Source organism: Pogoniulus pusillus, chromosome 20, assembly GCF_015220805.1.
Source record: "Pogoniulus pusillus isolate bPogPus1 chromosome 20, bPogPus1.pri, whole genome shotgun sequence".
NCBI classification, from domain to species: Eukaryota; Metazoa; Chordata; class Aves; order Piciformes; family Lybiidae; genus Pogoniulus; species Pogoniulus pusillus.
The window spans coordinates 6,991,731-7,009,940 of NC_087283.1; the positions used below are offsets into that span (position 1 = coordinate 6,991,731).

At 37.1% G+C, this 18,210-nt stretch overlaps 1 protein-coding gene across 22 annotated transcripts in view; it reads left to right on the forward strand.

Moving 5' to 3' along the window:
• Window positions 1–18,210, forward strand: part of CDH13 (cadherin 13) — a 497,598-nt gene that overhangs the window by 207,967 nt on the left and 271,421 nt on the right. For 21 of the 22 annotated variants that reach the window (XM_064160015.1, XM_064160012.1, XM_064160024.1 and 18 more), the window contains one exon: window positions 4,209–4,325. In XM_064160015.1, the coding sequence (XP_064016085.1) occupies window positions 4,209–4,325 (117 nt within the window). Of the gene's footprint in view, window positions 1–4,208; window positions 4,326–9,145; window positions 11,776–18,210 lie in introns of those variants that run through there. The other variant, XM_064160031.1, reaches the window with a different exon arrangement.

Here is an 18,210-nt window from a genome sequence, read left to right on the forward strand (position 1 = left end):
GATGTGAACATAAATGAAACTTGTGCTTGAATAGAAACAGGACTTTTCCATCATAGAAGATGCTGCAGAGGTTCAGGGCAATAATGGAATGTATCATTTCACAAACAAAAGGTAAGATTTGTCTCCATGGTGGTTGACATTTTGTCATATGTGCATTGCAAAACTACTTTAGAATAAATTAGCATTAAAATAGTAACGATTTACACATGACTGATTCAAACAGGAATAAAGTTTCTCCTGTTATGTTTTTGATGACTTGAAAGATAAAAGGAGCCTCCATTGTATTAAAAATACATATAGCATAGCTGCCTGAATGGCATGGGAGTGGAGCTGTAGTCAGAGATCTCCTAGTGTCTGTGAAGTTAATGGGTATATCAGTTAGGTGCTGTAAAGATCTGCCTCTCTATTTAGATAACAATTATAACAGGAGAAACGCCCAGGGTAATTGAATCACCTTCCACCAGCAATTTCCTTACTCAGATGTTATATCTGACTGTGATTCACAAGCCTGGGAGCTTAGGTGCTCTAAAGTACCTGATTCCCCTAAGCATGCTAGGTTTGAGCTGGACTTGATGTTCTGAAGTGCACAATGTGATTTTTAGGATGCCATTTACAGGTACCGAGATGAACTATAAGCAGATGTTTGCATGTATGCCACTGACCTTCACAATTCTTGACTTCAATCATTCAGTTAATTAAGTGGTTGTTCTTTAACTTGCAAATAAAATTCCAGTATATTTCTTTGCTTTTCCTGTTACTAACAACAGGAGAAAATATTTTTTCTGTTGTGTCATGGTTTAGAGACCATTAATTACTACTGTTGTTAACAATGACAATATCCCCATGACAGAAATAACATAGTTAAACAAAGTACTACACCACAATTGTGACATTTCAGCTGAGAACTATGTAAAAAAAATATTGTTAAGTCAATCCACAAGCAGTTTTACTTTTTAAGTCTTATATAGTGATGTAATTTTGTAGGAAGATTGATATACCATTGGATACTGCATCCTATTTGCTATTTCAGAGGAACTGCAACAAACACCTGATTAATTTTGCTTTTGTGTTACAAACTGACCTGATTTTATACTATCCAGCTTAGTGTATGAAAACAACTAAATGGCAAGAAACATGGCCACATTTGTGGTCACCATAATGGATTAGAGATTGCCATTCCAGTGGTGTTTCCTACCATTATTTTGACAAATTGATATCAGTATTCAGCCACCGTATTCCCATGGCAAGTTCTAATGACGTTTTCTTCGCCAAGAGTAATGATGCCTGCTGCTGGATAGTGACTAAGCCACTCATTCAGATGTTTAAGTACTGCAGTGGTCCTAAGAAGCCTGGTAAAAAGAAAGAAAACCAAAAAAGTGTACACACAATTTTAGACTCCTGTGCTTCTATCTTATATACTGGTTGAAGATCAAACTAGCAGTTGCAGCCACCTGGCATTAAACAAAGTATTCTTACTTTCCCCCTGTCCTTTAAAATTGGGGAAATAATTATGATAACCACAAACAGCAGTGAATTACTAAACATGTTGATGAAGTACTCTTGACCTTTTCTTCTCATCTGTTTACCAGCATTTCACTGTGATGGTTTTGGCTATTCATTTAATCAGTCATGTTGCTGACAGACAGCACATGAAGAGAAAGAGAGAAATAATCTTGAAGAAATCATGATTTAAACCCTAGCATACTTAGGGAAGTGCTTGCATTTCAGCTCTCAATCTGCAGAAGCTTTCTTCTCTGTGCAACAGACTTATTGTGATCAGAAAAATAAACAAACAGTACTCAAATAATACTATTCCCCCTCTCCTTTATTTTTTTGGTGCTATTCTGAAGTCCTGCTCTGAGGTCTAAACTTGGAAGCCTTGTCTTATCACCCTGTTGCCTTGCTTTAGAACTTTACTTCTTTGTGTTAGTTAATACAGTGGCAGCTCACTGAATATAACTCATCTTTTCCATGTACTTCTGGACCTTTTGGCAAAATGTAAAGGATATCCTGTCATGATAAAGTAATTAATTAATTGCTTATGGGTCTATCACCACCAAAATTGGGAAATCTAGATATTGGACAACCTGAAAATTCCTTTTACTTATAAAATTAGCATAGAAAGTGTCACTAAATATTCAAGAACGGGTTAGACAAGGCTCTGAGCAACCTGATCTTGCTGAAAGGGGTCAGACTAGATGACCTTTAAAGGTCCTTTCCAACCCAAACCCTTCTATGATACAGAAATGTAAATCTGAATAACCGTCTTGCTTGTTTCCCAGGAGCATGCATCTGGGAGTTCTTCCTTACATTTCCATTAGCTGAAGGGCAACTATGAATGTAGGAGTTAGCAGAACTAAAATTGTCATTCACTGAGTACTGCTGCTGCTGAGCTAAAGGACTGGTATTTCCTTCCACTGGTAGTCACTTTTATCCTCCTTAGACATCTCACAGACACATGCCAGCCAAACTGTCTGCTGTGTTTACAGTGCCAGTGATTTTGAAAGCTTGCTGCTTTGTGCCTTTGCCTTTGGACAGACTTCAGCTCTTCCCTTTATATTTGACACTTCAATTGTTTTTGTCTTGAACTTTCTCATGAATTTATATTAAGGAAAATTCTTTTGGGAGAGGAATTGAAAGACAAAAATAGGGACCCAAGTAGCCTGCAGACTGAAAGAGGAAAGTAGTAAAGCCTTAGGGAGAGATGGGTACTCACTGTCAGGATGAGCCTCAAAAAGATACAAAATTTGGCAGAAGTGTAGGAGGAGATTCTCTGTATGGTTCCAATTGCTCTTGGACTTCATTGTGACTAAGGTGAACCGCTGATGTTTCTCTTGCTGCTGTCTGTTGTCAAATTTGAAAGCTGATGCCAAAGCTAGCAGAGCTAGAGTAGCATTTTTGGTGATGATGGGTTCATTAGATGGGAAGCACTTATAAAAATGGCAGCACAGTTAGCCTGCTGGAGTTCTTGACTGATGGATATCCAGATCATGGCACCAAGAAAATTCACTCAGCTTTGCAGTTTTATGAAATTGCTGCCTAGGGATGGAGCTCTTGTTATGTAATTAAGTACATGCTATTAAAATAACAACATGAACTCTGGAACTGACTGAGAAACTTTGGGCTTTGGAGTTTCTGCAATGAGAGAACAAAACAAATTATTATCTATAGGATGCAACTGCATTTCTGGAATTAGACATCTAATTCAACTGATGGTTTCTCTTGTAAAGCTGTCATGATAACCTGGATGAGTAGTAGGAATCTAAACCACCTCCAGCTTCACAAATCCCAACACAGTACAAATTTGTGGGGTGTTTTTTTTTTTTGTTTTTGTTTTGTTTTGTCTCAAGAGAACCAAATCAAAGGGAGAGCTCTGGAAGATGGGTAGAAGATGTTTTGAACCTTGGTAGTAACTATGCTTGGAGAGGGAAGTTGTAGAGAATGTAAGAGGTAGCAATGAGAAACTGCAACTCATACGGAGACAGCACTGAGAGGGTCAGAGAGCAAAAGGGGAGGGAAGGCTAAGCTGTGATGGACAGAGTTTTCTAGGGGCCAGAGGCCACTGTGAAGAGTTTGTTGTAGCTCATCAATGCTGAATTGCCTGAAGCTCAGCTAGAACTAAATACTCCAGAAAATGAAGAAGGAAAAAGAAAGGCTCATGTATAAACTACTTCTACATGTTTTCCTTCTAATACAGTAGCATGAAGTTTTCTCTGAGGAAAAAAAATCCAACTTGCACCTGGGGTTTGGTGTCTCTTTATATTTTTAGGTTACAAGGTTTTGGTATTTATTGCGAGTTCATTCATGGGAACAGAAGCTGCCCAAATTGGTGAAACTTGAGATGTGAAAATTATGTAAGACATTTGAAGTATGGCCTTTTACAGGTCTCATGCAAATAATTGAGGCAAGCCAGACCTTGTCTAAGGTTTACAATGTAGGCAGTCATCATCTTAGAACAGTAGACTCACTTGCTTAAGTTTAAAGTCCCTCTACAGGAACACAAGCTGAATATGGCCCATTCATTGTCACTGTAATACATGCAGTAACATGACAGATTTAAATAGATAGTTTAATAAATTGTCACAATTTGGTGGAAAACAGAAAACTTAGAATCTGGCAGTTTGTGTTAATGTTGCCTAAAGATGCAGGTAATGGAAATAACAACTGAGCATTGTCTAAAGTCTTTGATCTTTTTCTTTTTTTTTCAGGAAATATTTAAGATAGAAGGCAACCTTGGAATTCCAAGACAAAAAAGGGCTATTTTGGCAAGTCCAATATTAATTCCTGAAAATCAAAGACCACCATTCCCCAGATCCGTTGGCAAGGTAAGTCATCAAGAACTCAACCCAATTTTGACATTAAGTAATTGTTCCATTTCTTCTAAAGTTTTGTAATGTCTATTACATTGGTAGTACCAACCTGGAAAAAAAACCAAAAAAACAAAACTAAAACTGAAGAGAGAAGATTGGGATTTGTTTTTGTTTATATTGTGTAGCCAGATGAAAATGACTTCATGGCAGACTTTAACAGCATTATCTGGGTAAAAAGCCTTATCAGATGTGTGTGTTCATGCACCTACGACATGCAGTAGAGGTTGCTGCCTGCCTCTGTGTCTGTGGATTAGACTGGGGATGAAATCTGGGCCAGGCACATTATGAAGAATTTCCTGCTCTATAATCTGGATTATTTTGCTTCTATGCTCAAAATCTGGGAGGAATTGTAAAGTATTAAATGGAAAAAAAAAAAATGTCTTTAGCTAATTTCTAGTGTCCAAAGACAAAGTAAGTGTTTGCAAGTTTTAATTTTTATTGTTTCCAAAGGTCTGATGTAAAAGTGGAAAGGTTTTCTCATGTCTGCAGGCAACCAGATACACTTTTCCAGAACATCAGATATACAGCTTGTGCATGCAAAATCCTTAAATCTAAACTTTCTATAATTGTTCAAATGTGTCACAAGTTGTACCTACATGAATGTATTTTGCCTGTTGGCAGTTTTGAAACAGGGACTCCTATGCATCACTCTGACTATGATAGGTGTGCTAGTGACACCACAGCCAAACCAGCTGTGAATGCCATCCCTAATTCTCAGCAATATAATTGCTGGAGCAAAATGTACAGCTTGAGGGCAAAATTTTACTCTAGAATCAATGTGTAATTTGACCAGCTGGCACTTAAGTGCTTACTTTAATAATTAGGAAAGTTTATTTTCCTATCAGTAAAAAAGAAAGATTAATCTACAGAGGTTTAATTTAATTTTCTCTCCTTTCTTCATCAATAATTTATACTGATCTCATACATTTTTCTGATTTTTTTTTTCTGAAGTATTTTTATTAATGTGTCCTAAAGTTACTAAAGTCATTTCTGAACTTCTCCCTTCACAATTCAGGTTTTGAGAACTAATGATCAATAAATATTGTTGGTGAATGTATTAATGATAATTATTTTTTAAGACCTCTATTGTGCAATTGTAAAGCAGTGAGAAAGTTGAAAAGGTTATTTATACACAGATCTCTAGCATTTCTTTATTGTTGTTGTTGATTAATTTCTCCCTGCACACTTCTACTCATACTGCTCATAAACAGTGAATTCTTGGATCTGAAGTAGCCTCTGAGCTGTTCTCTGCAATTGCCTTCATTAAGCATTTTTATTGGGGGTTTAAGATACAAGCCCTCATAACTGAGACTCTTTCAGCAAAATGAGATGCACCAGGTCCTCTTTGTGCTTAAATGTATTCCTAGCATCTTGTCATCTCAATTTGTTTTGTTCCTGCAATTCTAGTCAGGGATCACAAGTGAGCTTGCTGATGTACAAACACAGAAACGTGAAAGCATCTGGCAGTCTGCTTTTCAAAAGCTCTGAGATACCTGTCCCCAACTAATGTTTTAATTACAGCAACCACGAATGAGCAACAGCTTGGAATACTTTGAACTGACAGCACTTTTAAAGTTCTGAAAGAGACTTTTTTTCTGTATAGTTCTAATTTATGCATCTAGACATGACTGTTTTGGCCATAGAGTCTATTGCAGGTAGTAGCACAGAGCATATACATGTCGAGTGCGAGAAAAGTTTAGATGTGTTTAAAATAATGGAATGAAATATTTTAGGTCAACTGCAGTAATTTGCAACAAAGCATAAATAAAAAGGCTTGAAGCCTCAGACATACTGATGGTAGGGGAGAAAACCTGTTATTCTCTAAAAATATTCTAGGAGTCAATGCTGAAAATAAAAGCAATTCTTTTATGTCTTCCTGACACGTCACAGAACTTCATAAGCTAGGCCATGAAGTCTTCAAATAAAATAGTCTGTACTAATTTTGAAAGCCCTAAACACCTAATTCATGCACTTGTTTCAGCTGTACAAAAGATGATCAAGTCTCTCATTGAACTTTAGATGTCTGTTGAGAACTTGTATGCAGCTTCACAAATTTGTAAAAATTAATTTATATGCTCCCCTCTATGAGGCATGAGAAATACATTTATTTCCTTTCACAATATGTTGGCTCTCATCTTCAGAAACCTCAGTAGGACACTACACAGACTGATGAATTGCAGCCTCTGATGTGTGTGAATTTCTTTTGAACTTAAGTTTTCTGCCTTTGCTCTCTTGTAATCACTGCAAAGGGACATTGCAGATGTATTTGGTAGTCATGGGTTTTCTATATTGTTTTTCAGAAGAAATAAAGCACACAGAGAATAGATAATTTGCATGTTATAATGGAGTTTTTAAAATGAGAAGGAAGAAGAAGGGAAAGCAGATTTGGGATCCAATTTTTGTCATGTAACTGCCAGCAGCCAGGCAGTTGTTGACTCGTGTAGTTTGCTGTGATGGGTATGGTAGTTCATCTCATACCAGAGTGGCTTTCCATCTGCCCAGCACTGTGAGCAGTGTCTTTTGGAACTTCTCTCAAATCTCTGTGAGACTGAACTGCAGGGCAGTTCACATGTTATGTAGATACAGCAATAAGCATAGCAATGAAATAATGTAGGAACAGGGAACTCCAATATGATAACATGTGTGTGGAATAACCAGTTATTTTCCTGTGTGGAAAATAATCCCAAATTCTAGTTTGCTTTCATCTTTGTTGCTGTAACGTTACTTTTTCTGCTTATCAGGACTGTGAAACTGGCCAAATGAAAAAAAACAACATAGTGATCATTTCAGACATGATTAGTTCTGTTAAATACCATCATGCAGTCTGCTTTGAATGTCCCTATAAATGTTGGGATTTCAGTTGCACCTTGGGCGTGCCATTTTCCCTTTCTTTCACCTGCTTTAGCAAATTGCCACTGAAGTTTATTCATCTGTCTTCACTGCCTCTTGGTTTCTAACCCGTCCTATGCTGCCTGGAAATGCACAAGGTTGGTTGGAAGTGATTGTGTCACAGCTGAAGTTCTGGGCTCCTCAATTCCAGAGAGATGTTGAGGTGATTGAAAAGGTGTCCAGAGAAGGGCAACAAAGCTGGTGAGGGGCCTGGAACACAAACCCTATGTGGAGAGGCTGAGGAAGCTGGGATTGTTTAGCCTAGAGAAGAGGAGGCTCAGAGGTGACCTCATTGCTGTCTACAACTACCTGAAGGGACATTTTAGCCAGGTGGGAGATGGCCTCTTCTCCCAGGCAACCAGCAATAGAACAAGGGGACACAGTCTCAAGTTGTGCTGGGGGAGGTCTAGGCTGGATGTTAGGAGGAAGTTCTTCACAGAGAGAGTGATTGGCATTGGAATGGGCTGCCCAGGGAGGTGGTGGAGTCACCATCCCTGGAAGTGTTCAAGGAAAGCCTGGATGAGGCACTTAGTGCCATGGTCTGGTTGACTGGCTAGGGCTGGGTGCTAGGTTGGACTGGATGATCTTGGAGGTCTCCTCCAAACTGGTTGATTCTATTCTATTTTTTGATAGCACTTAGCTGGGAGCAGGGCAGATCTGCAAAAATAGGAAAGCAGGAGGAGAACAATTACTCTTTATATCTCAGTTATGAAACAATAGCATTTAAAAAAATGGGAATTTTAGGATGCTTCATTAGTTAAAGGTTGGTAATATGAATCAGGAAGGAGGCACAACAGTGGACAAGTGAAAAAAAAAGTTTTAATTATAAAAATTCAAATTAGCATTTAGTTTAACAAGGAAATACAAGCATAGAGGCTGTTCTCTGTGCTGTTACTGACTTTCCAGAATACCCACTTAGAGTTAGATTGTTGCCTGTCCATTTGCACACCCTTCACTAGGGTACCTCTTAATTAAATATCATAGACATGCTGTGCTTGCTGGTAGAGGAATCTCACCTTTTTACAGAATTTAAACCTTTGATTTTATCCTTCGTTCCTGAGGGAAAATAGTGAGATAAAAATAGTTTAATGCAATCTTAGTAATATGGGCCTTTGTGACCAGATGGCCCAGGCTACAACAGTTGACTATTATTGATGTGTTTTGTTTAACTCTTGCTGATATAGCACAGGGATGTAATATTCAATTTTTAGTCTCCCTCCATATGTTACTTTTCTGGTTTACTTGTCCATATCAAGTCAAATGAGGTACAAAACAGTGGGACGTAGGATTATTTTGTAATTATGGTGACAGGTTATTCACCACTATGCTGTGGAAATGTTTTCTAAGACTAATGTAAAAGTGGTGGCTGTATGCAGCTCTTCAGCACTTCAGGCAGGCTTTAATTGTGGTGAACTGAACAATGGTGCTTTTACCAGTTTGATCTTTACACTAATGCAGAGCTCAAAGCACAGAAAAGTAGTTACGGGGATGGACAAGGAGTTCCATCTCTTTGTCCAGACATTAGAAGAGAAGGCTGCTTACAAAGTGTGTGTTTTAACACAGTAAGAAAGATTGGAGGTTTTTGTTGTGTGTTTTTTTTTCTCTGTCTGTTTTTCTGTTTTTAATGCTTGTCTGTTTTGTCCTTTTGAATAGAGAGGGCATTTGTTTAGTTAATTTATATCAGATATTGTACATGATCCCCATTTCTGATGTTAGCTGGTGGACAGCTGCTAAATGACAATTAGGTGGAAGGATTGATCTGAACAGAAGCTCAAGAGTAAAAGCAGGAAACAGGATAGAAATATTTAAGATCTTTGAAGAGTTTTTTTTTCCTCTGAGCTGTGAATATAAGCAAAAGAGAAAACACAGCTTCTTTGTTAATGCAGCAATACAAAAAAAGACAAAGGGGGAGGAAACTGAAGAACTGAAGAGAACTCAATGGCAAAGCTGCTGGAAGCTTATTATTTTTGAATGGATATCTGATCGAGGCTATTTATATATCATACATGCTTCACAGAAGAGAAGTGGTTAGTACTAAAGATGCAGCTGGAAAGATGCCAAAGTTCACCCAAAAGTTTGAAAAGAAGGTGATAGAATTGTCAAGAGAAACGATCATGATCCACTGGTCCATGAAGAGAATCTAGACAAAAGGATTGTATATTAGAGAAGAACATGTCAAAGACAACAAATGAACATGAACAGTGGAATAAAAGCCAAATTAAGAAGTGCATTTGTTGTAGTGGAAAATCTGAAGAGCAAGAGAGTCTAAAGAGGAGACTAAAGTAGTGATGGAAGAGAAGGACTTAGCTAAGCTGAGCATCCGAGTCTGGAAGATAATGGTGATCCTATCTGAGAACAGGATGATGTACAAACCAGGGGCAATACACCTAAAACCTTTTCCAGCCCTCGGAGATCTGTGGGACTCCTTACTGAGTTCTCAGTTGTCTGAAGCTCAATTTTTGGTCTGAATCTTCTTATCAATGACTAAAACTGATGCAGAAGAAAGACAATGTGTTTTTTACTGTGGAACTAGAAGTGGGTCTGAGATCTACAAGAAATATCCACTGGATTAAAAAAAAAAATTCTAATGATCAGGCTGCTCCAAAGAGTATGCTCAGAAAAGAGGAGATGGTCATCAGCAGAGTCCCAAAGGCAAGAGCATTTCAATGACAGCTGAGAAAGTGTTGCCATGAGGGAGACCTGGAATGATTAGCTCCTGGGAAGCACTACAGGGTGGAGAGTAGATGGAATTACATAGGTAGAAAGTATTCTGGTTTTTTGCATCAAAATCTGAGAGCATTAAAGGAGAACTAAAATGTGTCTACCATTCTACACAGGAAAACTCACATCCACAGATGAGAATACAGAAACATAAGCAGCAAACAAAGAGTTGTTGAAACAAGTACAGAAAAGGGCAAATAATTCTTGATTAGTAGCATTTATGCAATAATGACAGTCTTAATGAATAACTTGTCCTAATCCAACAATAAAGATTTGGATTATAGAAAAATCAAGTTCTGATACTACTAAAGTAAAATTTGGCAGAAATATATATAAGCTCAATTTGTTCAGCCTAGCACACTAAAATGTTTTTTGTAGATCCAAAGTGAGCACAGTGATTTAAGCAAAAGGAATAGACTGGCTCAATAAGTAATGACTATAAATTTTGGCATGAGATTAGAAGAAAAGTTTCTGTTCCCCAGAGAAAAGGAATTAATTTCCAAGAGAAGTACTGAGGAGGGGTTACAAAGTTTGATAAATATACGATCACAGTTGCATAATAAAGCTGCTTCTGATCCTGAAAGAACAGACACCTAGAGGCTTCCTGCTATTCTGCTCTTCTTGAAAACGTAATACCCTGCTGAGCTGGACCTGAATGGACTGTTGGAGATGTCAGAGTTTAACATCTGATCTGGTTCGTGGCTTGCATTGAAGGAATGGCACACTTCTGACCTCCATGGAAAAATTCCAACCTACCTCAGCAATGAATGTAATGAAATGAAGAGCACTCCCATAAATGTGAAGGTTTTCAATGCAAGTACATGAATTATTAAACTACAGCATATTAATTTTCAGTAAAGGATATATATTTGATGTCTTAACAAATCATCAAGTGAAAAAAAGCCCTTCAAATTTATTTCTTTTTTCTGAAACATTTCTCTTCAAGATTTTTCTTTTTTTAACAGAAAAATGTTGATAGTCACACAAACAATTCCAGCAGAACACATTTGTTATCTTTAACAGATTTTTAATGGTCAGCCTTGTTGAAATACTCCTGTTTACTTATGATCTTTCAGAAGAACCACATTTGAGCAGCAGATGCCTTGGAAAACTGGAAAATACTAAGAAAGTGCCATTATTTCTAATTGTTTGGTGTTGTTAATAAGAATAAAAGGATTTTTAAACATCTGAGGAGTACTTTCTAATCTAGTTGCTATGGTTACAAGTTTGTTGGGGATAAAGCAGCTCTATGGTAATGATGGGATTAATTTTTTTTGCCCAATAGTAAAATATCCAGTACCTAATTACCTGCCTCATAGCAAATCATGCTAATGACCTTAAGGAAAACACTGAACAGAAGAGATTGTATGCTCTAAAGCTGTTCATCAAAGTATACTACAGTTTAACTGTCACATTGTTTGTGTTAACTGCTATCAGAAGTTGATATCTTAAACTGTATTGTGGATGAAAGTAGAGATGAAGTCTGTCCCTTGCACTAAATTAGCCATGCAGAATAAACAGGATGAAATAAAACCCTGGCCACTCATTTTTCATTGAGATGCTAACTGAATTTTAGACTTAAGTTTAGGGAAAATATTTGGATTATTTTTAGCTGCAGCAGCTATTTCATCTAATGATGTCCAACGTCAGACACCTTTCCATAATGCCATTTTTTTCCTTACGTGGTTAATTATAGTCATCCTTGTAAAAAAAAAAAAAAAAAAAAAAAATTCCCCAAAACCTGGGGCCTGTTCCAGTTTCTTCAACCCAAATAAACCAGTCTCATGTTTAAGAATTGCATGTAGAGTGTGATTCTCTACCTGTTCTTATTGAGTGTGCTATAAATGGCGAGGTGCGTTGACATCAGCAAACAGAAAGCCTCTTCTAGTGATGAAGAATAAGTTATTAACTTGCCATTCTCCAACCCAGTTCCCTGTGCCTTTCAGTAAACTATATTTTTTTGATAACTTTCATCTTTACAAACTTGTAAGGTAATTCTGTATCTTAAGTTGACTAATGGAAACATTTTTGTTATCCACCTGGACATTTCTGCTTGATTTAATTCTGTTCTTTGACATAATCACTCGTTTGGTCCAGCTTGAGAAAGATAAGTTCTATTGAATGTATACTTTCAAGGAAAATCTTGATTTCTATATTGTTAGTAGGGCCAAATATTAACAAGATGTAGGGCCTAATTCTGTTATCTCAGATTGGTAGAATGGGATCTTTTGATCCAGGATTTCTGCTTGCCTGATACTCTTCATTTGTAGAATTTAAAACTTATTTACAGGAACACTTTCTTTGAAGCAGTACGACAAATGCAGTAGACTTACCCAGACTTACAGCACCAGTCTCTTGAGTTAATATGTTACTATCAAGAAGATGAGATCTGTGAAATGCAGAAGTCAATGGAGAGAACATGACCACAGAGCTTCCTTTAAATCAATGAAGATATTTATTTGGTAGCTATGAATTGATTTCTGCTGCCTCGGATGCAATCTGTTATCCAAGTGTTGTATCTTCTCTACCCAATCATTTTTCTGTTTCATTCCGAGTCATTCCTTTGGTTTGTTACTATGCAAAATCAGTTGTTAGCAAGTGTATAGTGTAATACAAAGCAATACCCAAATGAATGACATTTTAGGAAGAAAAATGACTTATGCCTGCCAATTGACAAAGTAAATACTGTCATACTGTCAACTTCAGTACTTTCATTAATGAAAGACTTTAATAAAGGTGTTTCACAGACCGGACTGGCAACAGATTTGATATTATTCACTGTGGCTTGTTAAAGTTCTGTTAAGACAGATTGACAGAGCATTTCCAGAAGGACAAATGATATATATTATATATGGCTTCTCTATAATGTGGACTAAAGAGATGTAATTTCCTTCCTTCTGACTAACTATTAGATCTTTTCAGTGGTTACTAAATAATTTTAACTTTTCTGTGTTTGGATAATTTTATTTTTTCATACGTGGTCAATTCTTCTTTTGACTTTCTTTCTCTTGCAGTGTTGAACAATGAGTAGTTACAGGTCAACAAGTGAAGGAATATGACACTAATATCTATAATGACAGCTGCGGTTTAACACAATAGATATTTTTCCTTCTCCTTTATGCAACATTTGTTGATATTGCCCACCTGCCCTCTAAAAAACATCCCTTTATTTTTAAAACCTTTCTGGTTAATCATCTTTACCACTTAGTTTGCAACCCTGTTTATGAAATTCAGAAGTGGTCTAGGTCATGGGTAGTCTATAGAGCAGAATCACAGAATAGTTGAGGTTGGAAGGGATTTCTGGAGCTTGTCTTGTCTAAACTTACTGTTCAAGCAGAGCCGTTAAAAGTCAATTGCACAGAACTGTGTCCAAATGGCTTTATAGTATCTCCAAAGTGGAAGGCTTCACAGCCTCTCTGGGCAACCTGTTTAAGTGCTTAATCACTCTTACACTGGAAAAATATTTCCCAACTTTGAGAGAGAACATTCTATTTCAGTTTGTGCTCACTGCTTCATGTCAGGCACCACTGAAAACAGTCTGCATCAGCCACAACTCCCAGTATTTTGTCATTAGTAAACTTGCTGAGGATACACTCTGCCTCATCATCCAGATCATTAGCAATGATGTTAAACAGGTGTGGACCAAATATTGGCTCTGGAGTAGACTGTTAGTGACCTGATACTAGATTTTGTGCCACTAATCATCAACCATTGAGTCCAATCATTCAGACAGTTTTCAATCTACTTCACTGTCTATGCTTATCCAGTCCACACATATTTTCTTTCTGAGAATTTTATGGGTCACAGTATCAAAGTTCAAGTAGACAATATCTGTTGCTCTTCATGGTCTGCCAGGCCAGTAACTTCATCATGGAAGTTTACTGAGTTGATCAGTGTTGACTTCCTCTTGGTGAATCCATGCTGACTACTTCTGATGGGTTTCTTCCCGTTAATGTGCCTGGAACTGGTTTCCAAGATTATTGGCTCCGTAAGCTTCCAGAGGATTCAAGGTGCCCCCCTAGTGGTCTGAGTTCCCTGTGTCCTCTGCCATTCCCTTTTTGAAGACAGGAGTGGCATTTGCTTCTTTCCAGTCTCTGGACACTTCTGCCATTTGATATGATCCACCAGATTATTGAATGTGGCCTTGCAATGACATCTGCCAGACCTCTCGATGCTTGTGGGTGCATCCCATGAGGGACCATGGACAACGTCTTTATGTCCAGTTTTACTTAAGTGTTCCCCGACCAGATCTCTTCCACTCAGTGTATATCTTCCTTGTTCAAGATTGTTTCCCTCTGCTCTCATTGGGATTCCTGAATCCCAAAGAGTATAACGCTACTAAAATGTTTTCCAGTGTTCTGTAATTAAAGTATCATGAGCATTGATTTTTAGGTTTGGCCATCATGTAGTTTAATTTTTCTGAGGCTATTTATGAAGTCATGCTGATTATTGGAATTTATTTATCTGGGATTTATGTTCAAGAATTGTGCCCTGCTTACACACATGCATGCTCAAAGGTGTGTAACAGTAAATGAGAACAGGCTTGTACACACATAGCCAGGCTTTCATGTACTCACTTCTTGGTTGATGCTATTGACTTTGTATGTACATTTCTTCCCATTTAAATCTGTAAGATGCTGCTGTGAGTGCATATTGCTTCTATTGAAAACTCTCTCCCCATTTCATCTGCTCTTGGGTCAACAAGTATCATGTGCTTTGTTGTTCTTCTATATCTAATTTTTCTCCTGTCTTACTCTATGTCTTATATTTCTGAGGAATAAGTGAATATACACTTGTACACAAGTAGCTATAGGCACCTATACAGAGGTGAATATCATGAACAAAATATTTATATCAATTTTATCTAAGAATTGACTGTTAAAATATTTACACAATTCTGCTAGCACATGCATTTAGCAGTTTTGTTGAGCTGGAGTTGCTGTTGAAGTTGAGATGTTACAGTCTTTGTAAACCTGTCCTCGCCACGCAGTGCTTCCACTGGATGGCAGTTTGGCAAGCAAGTACTAAAGGATTTTACTGTATCCTTGTACAGTGTATCCTTGTACAATGATGTCTGAGCTTAAGCACACTGAAGCTAACAGAAATGCCCCCGACAAAGTGAGAATGGACTTTTGATGAGGTCAGCCCTCTTGGGAGATTGTAAGGGGAAAGGACACACTTAAAGGAAGCGTGAGCTACACTGATCGTGTACATATCAAGTTATCATTTATTTCACTATGTTTTAAGGGAAAGTTATCAAAGTACATTTGAAAAAAAGAAGATTTTCATTAAGGTTCAAATTGATTTCTTTTTTCAATATCATAAGTATTTTCTCACTGCTTCAGAAGTTTTTCTTTTCCTTTCTACAATGCACAGATGGAACTATTAAGCTTACATTTTCAATTGAACTTGCTAGCAATGGGAATGGATTTTGATAATATAAATCTGTGCAACAATGAAGTCCAGAAATTGAAAGTAGTAGTGATCCCTGTAATCCAATAACATATGTCTTAGTATATATTTTACTTATTAGAATTGCAGAAAAAAGAGAAAGTGTTGGATATAGTTCAGTGTGGCTAGAAGTTGAATTCAGGGGCTATATTAATGTAACAGGAATTCATATCCAAACTTGATTTACAGTACATTGCAAGTATTTTTGTGAGCAAGTGAAGTGACAGAGAGTGGCTTCCTATAAATATTAGTTTCCTGTGACAAACCCAGATCTTCTTGTTTGTATAATCCTTCAAGTACAATGACCCTAAATCATCCCACAGTGCCCTCAGCACTACTGATGTTATTTTCTCCTTTCTGGCATTTCAAACTGGGATAAAAGAGTGCACATCCTGGAGCTACAGCTAGCCTGAGTGGGCAATCAATATACTCGTGCCAAATGGAAACTCCTTCTACCTTTCTGTCTCTGCAGGTGTGAGTAGCTCTTTTCACTTTACGTTACTCTTATTACTTGTAGGAACTTTGTATCTTGGATTTTTTTTTCCCTTAAATGTGACTGCAACTAGCCAATGGACTTAAAATGCCTCAGACAGACAGAATCACTTAAGTGGTATTTTCTTTAGGAGAACAGACTAAAGGAGCAGGTGTTTAGCATAACAGCCTTTCCTCAACAGATTCTTTTTTACATGATAAATAAGCCCCTAAATGTCACTGAAGAAGCTGCAGCTCCTTGTAAGGTTAGAATAATGGTTAAATCAGGCATATTCAAAGACCAAGATCCGCAGTGGAGAGCTTGCTAATTATGCAAAGGAAACAAACTATGAGGATCCATATGAATTTTATCACCAATAAAAATTAATGAACAATACAGAGCACGCTGAAATTGTGTAAATAGGAAAACATAATAAATCAACTTCATCCATTATTACTGTGCAGTTGGGTTTTCTAATCTGAATTTGCTAAGGGTCAGTGGAACATGGAAATTAATTTGTATTAATTGAATCTATTCTACATGGAATGTTTTTTAAAGTCATATAGCACCATTACTGAAATTTATTAATTTATTTTCTTACTAGAATCTTTGCGTATTTATTCTTTAAGATATTATCTCTCTCACACACAAACTACCAACTAACACAATCATGATACAGTCAATAATGCTTTTTAAAAAAAGGGTAATTATCTATTAATGAGAAAAACAGGCATATTGTGTCCTTTAGAGGATGACTGATGAAGGACTCTCTTTTTCAGTAGAAATTTGATTTAATTTTTTTCCCCACAATTCTCCAAAATTTGATGATTTCAAACTTCGCAGGTAAAAAGGTACAGATGTAATTCACTGCCAGCTGCTCTGAACATGCTAGCTTCTCCATTTTGTCCTCCAGGTCATTTTCTTCTTCACAGGAAAACAAGCTTTGAACATATTTTATTGTGCTGAAACCTTTCTCATCCTGAGCAGCCTTCTTATTCTGGAAACAAGTTAAGAATATCTCCACTGAACATTATTTATGTGCACACATATATGTATATAAATTATAGGAAGATGAAGACAGGTAAAATATATTCTAGTGCAATGTTTGCTTACAACAGAGGTAAGAGCAGAAATATTTATATTTTTTCACATTCTTAAAAAAAAGAAAAATTCTATTTGGACTGTCAGAGTAAATTATATTTCCAGAAAACAGACTGACATTTTCCCATCAGCTTTTTAAATCAAGGACTAGAGGCAAAATAGAGTTAGGCTGACATTTTTTTGTCCTTTGATGTCTCAAGGAAGGAATTTCTGCTGCTTGTGTAACAAACCATGTGGATACTTATGCAGTAGCTTTCAAAGCAAGTAGGTACTGTGTTGAAGGGCTAGGGAAATTATCTTATGGCATATAATTTAACAGCAGCACCTGCCATTGATTTCAGTCATGAATTTACCACCAGCAGATTTGAGTTTCATAAATCTATGTGATAAGCAAGTAGCTGAAAATGGTTAATGTGAAGAATTTTACTTCCACTGGCGTTTCAGAAAGACTGTAAGATTGTTCTTCAAGATCCCAAATCTCCCATAAAATGTGAAAGTCCTCTTGGTCTAGTTGACTGGCTAGGGCTGGGTGATAGGTTGGACTGGATGATCTTGGAGGTCTCTTCCAACCTGGTTGATTCTATGATTAGCAGAGTAAATTACAAACTACCAGTAAAATTCGTTAAGTATTTCTGAAGCACTGTGTTCCACGCAAGGGAGACTGTTGCACTGCAGATGTTCTCAGTGAAGGAAAAGGACAGGAGTCTGAAGAGTATTTCAAACTGAATTGCAAAAGAAATGGTTGCAGAGCAAACCAGGAAAATTAATATTATAAAGTAGCAAAGATGAAATTTGAAAAGAGCTCAAACAGGGAATAGCTAAATTCCTGAGTGTGGCATTGGCTTGCACTGGAATGGGGGTGTCACATTCCTTTTGAGAAAGCACCTAAGGAAGCTTTGAAATGAATTAGCTATGTTGAAATGAAAACTTCAGCCCACTGAATGCCAGGTGAATTAGTCAAAGCCAAACTGTAGCAGTCACTGAAACAGATAAATGTTTGGATGATCATGAAGTGAATAGTCAACACAGCTCTTTCAGAGGTAAAGCATATCTCTAAATGTATTGAAATCTATGAAGGAATCAAAGGCGTAGATAAATCTGATCACTAAATCATACTTGGAGTTCTCTATTAAGATGGAATGCCTTCTGTTGGCTAAAAAATGTTGAGACATCAATGTGGAAATAGATTTTCATAAGGAAGGTCCT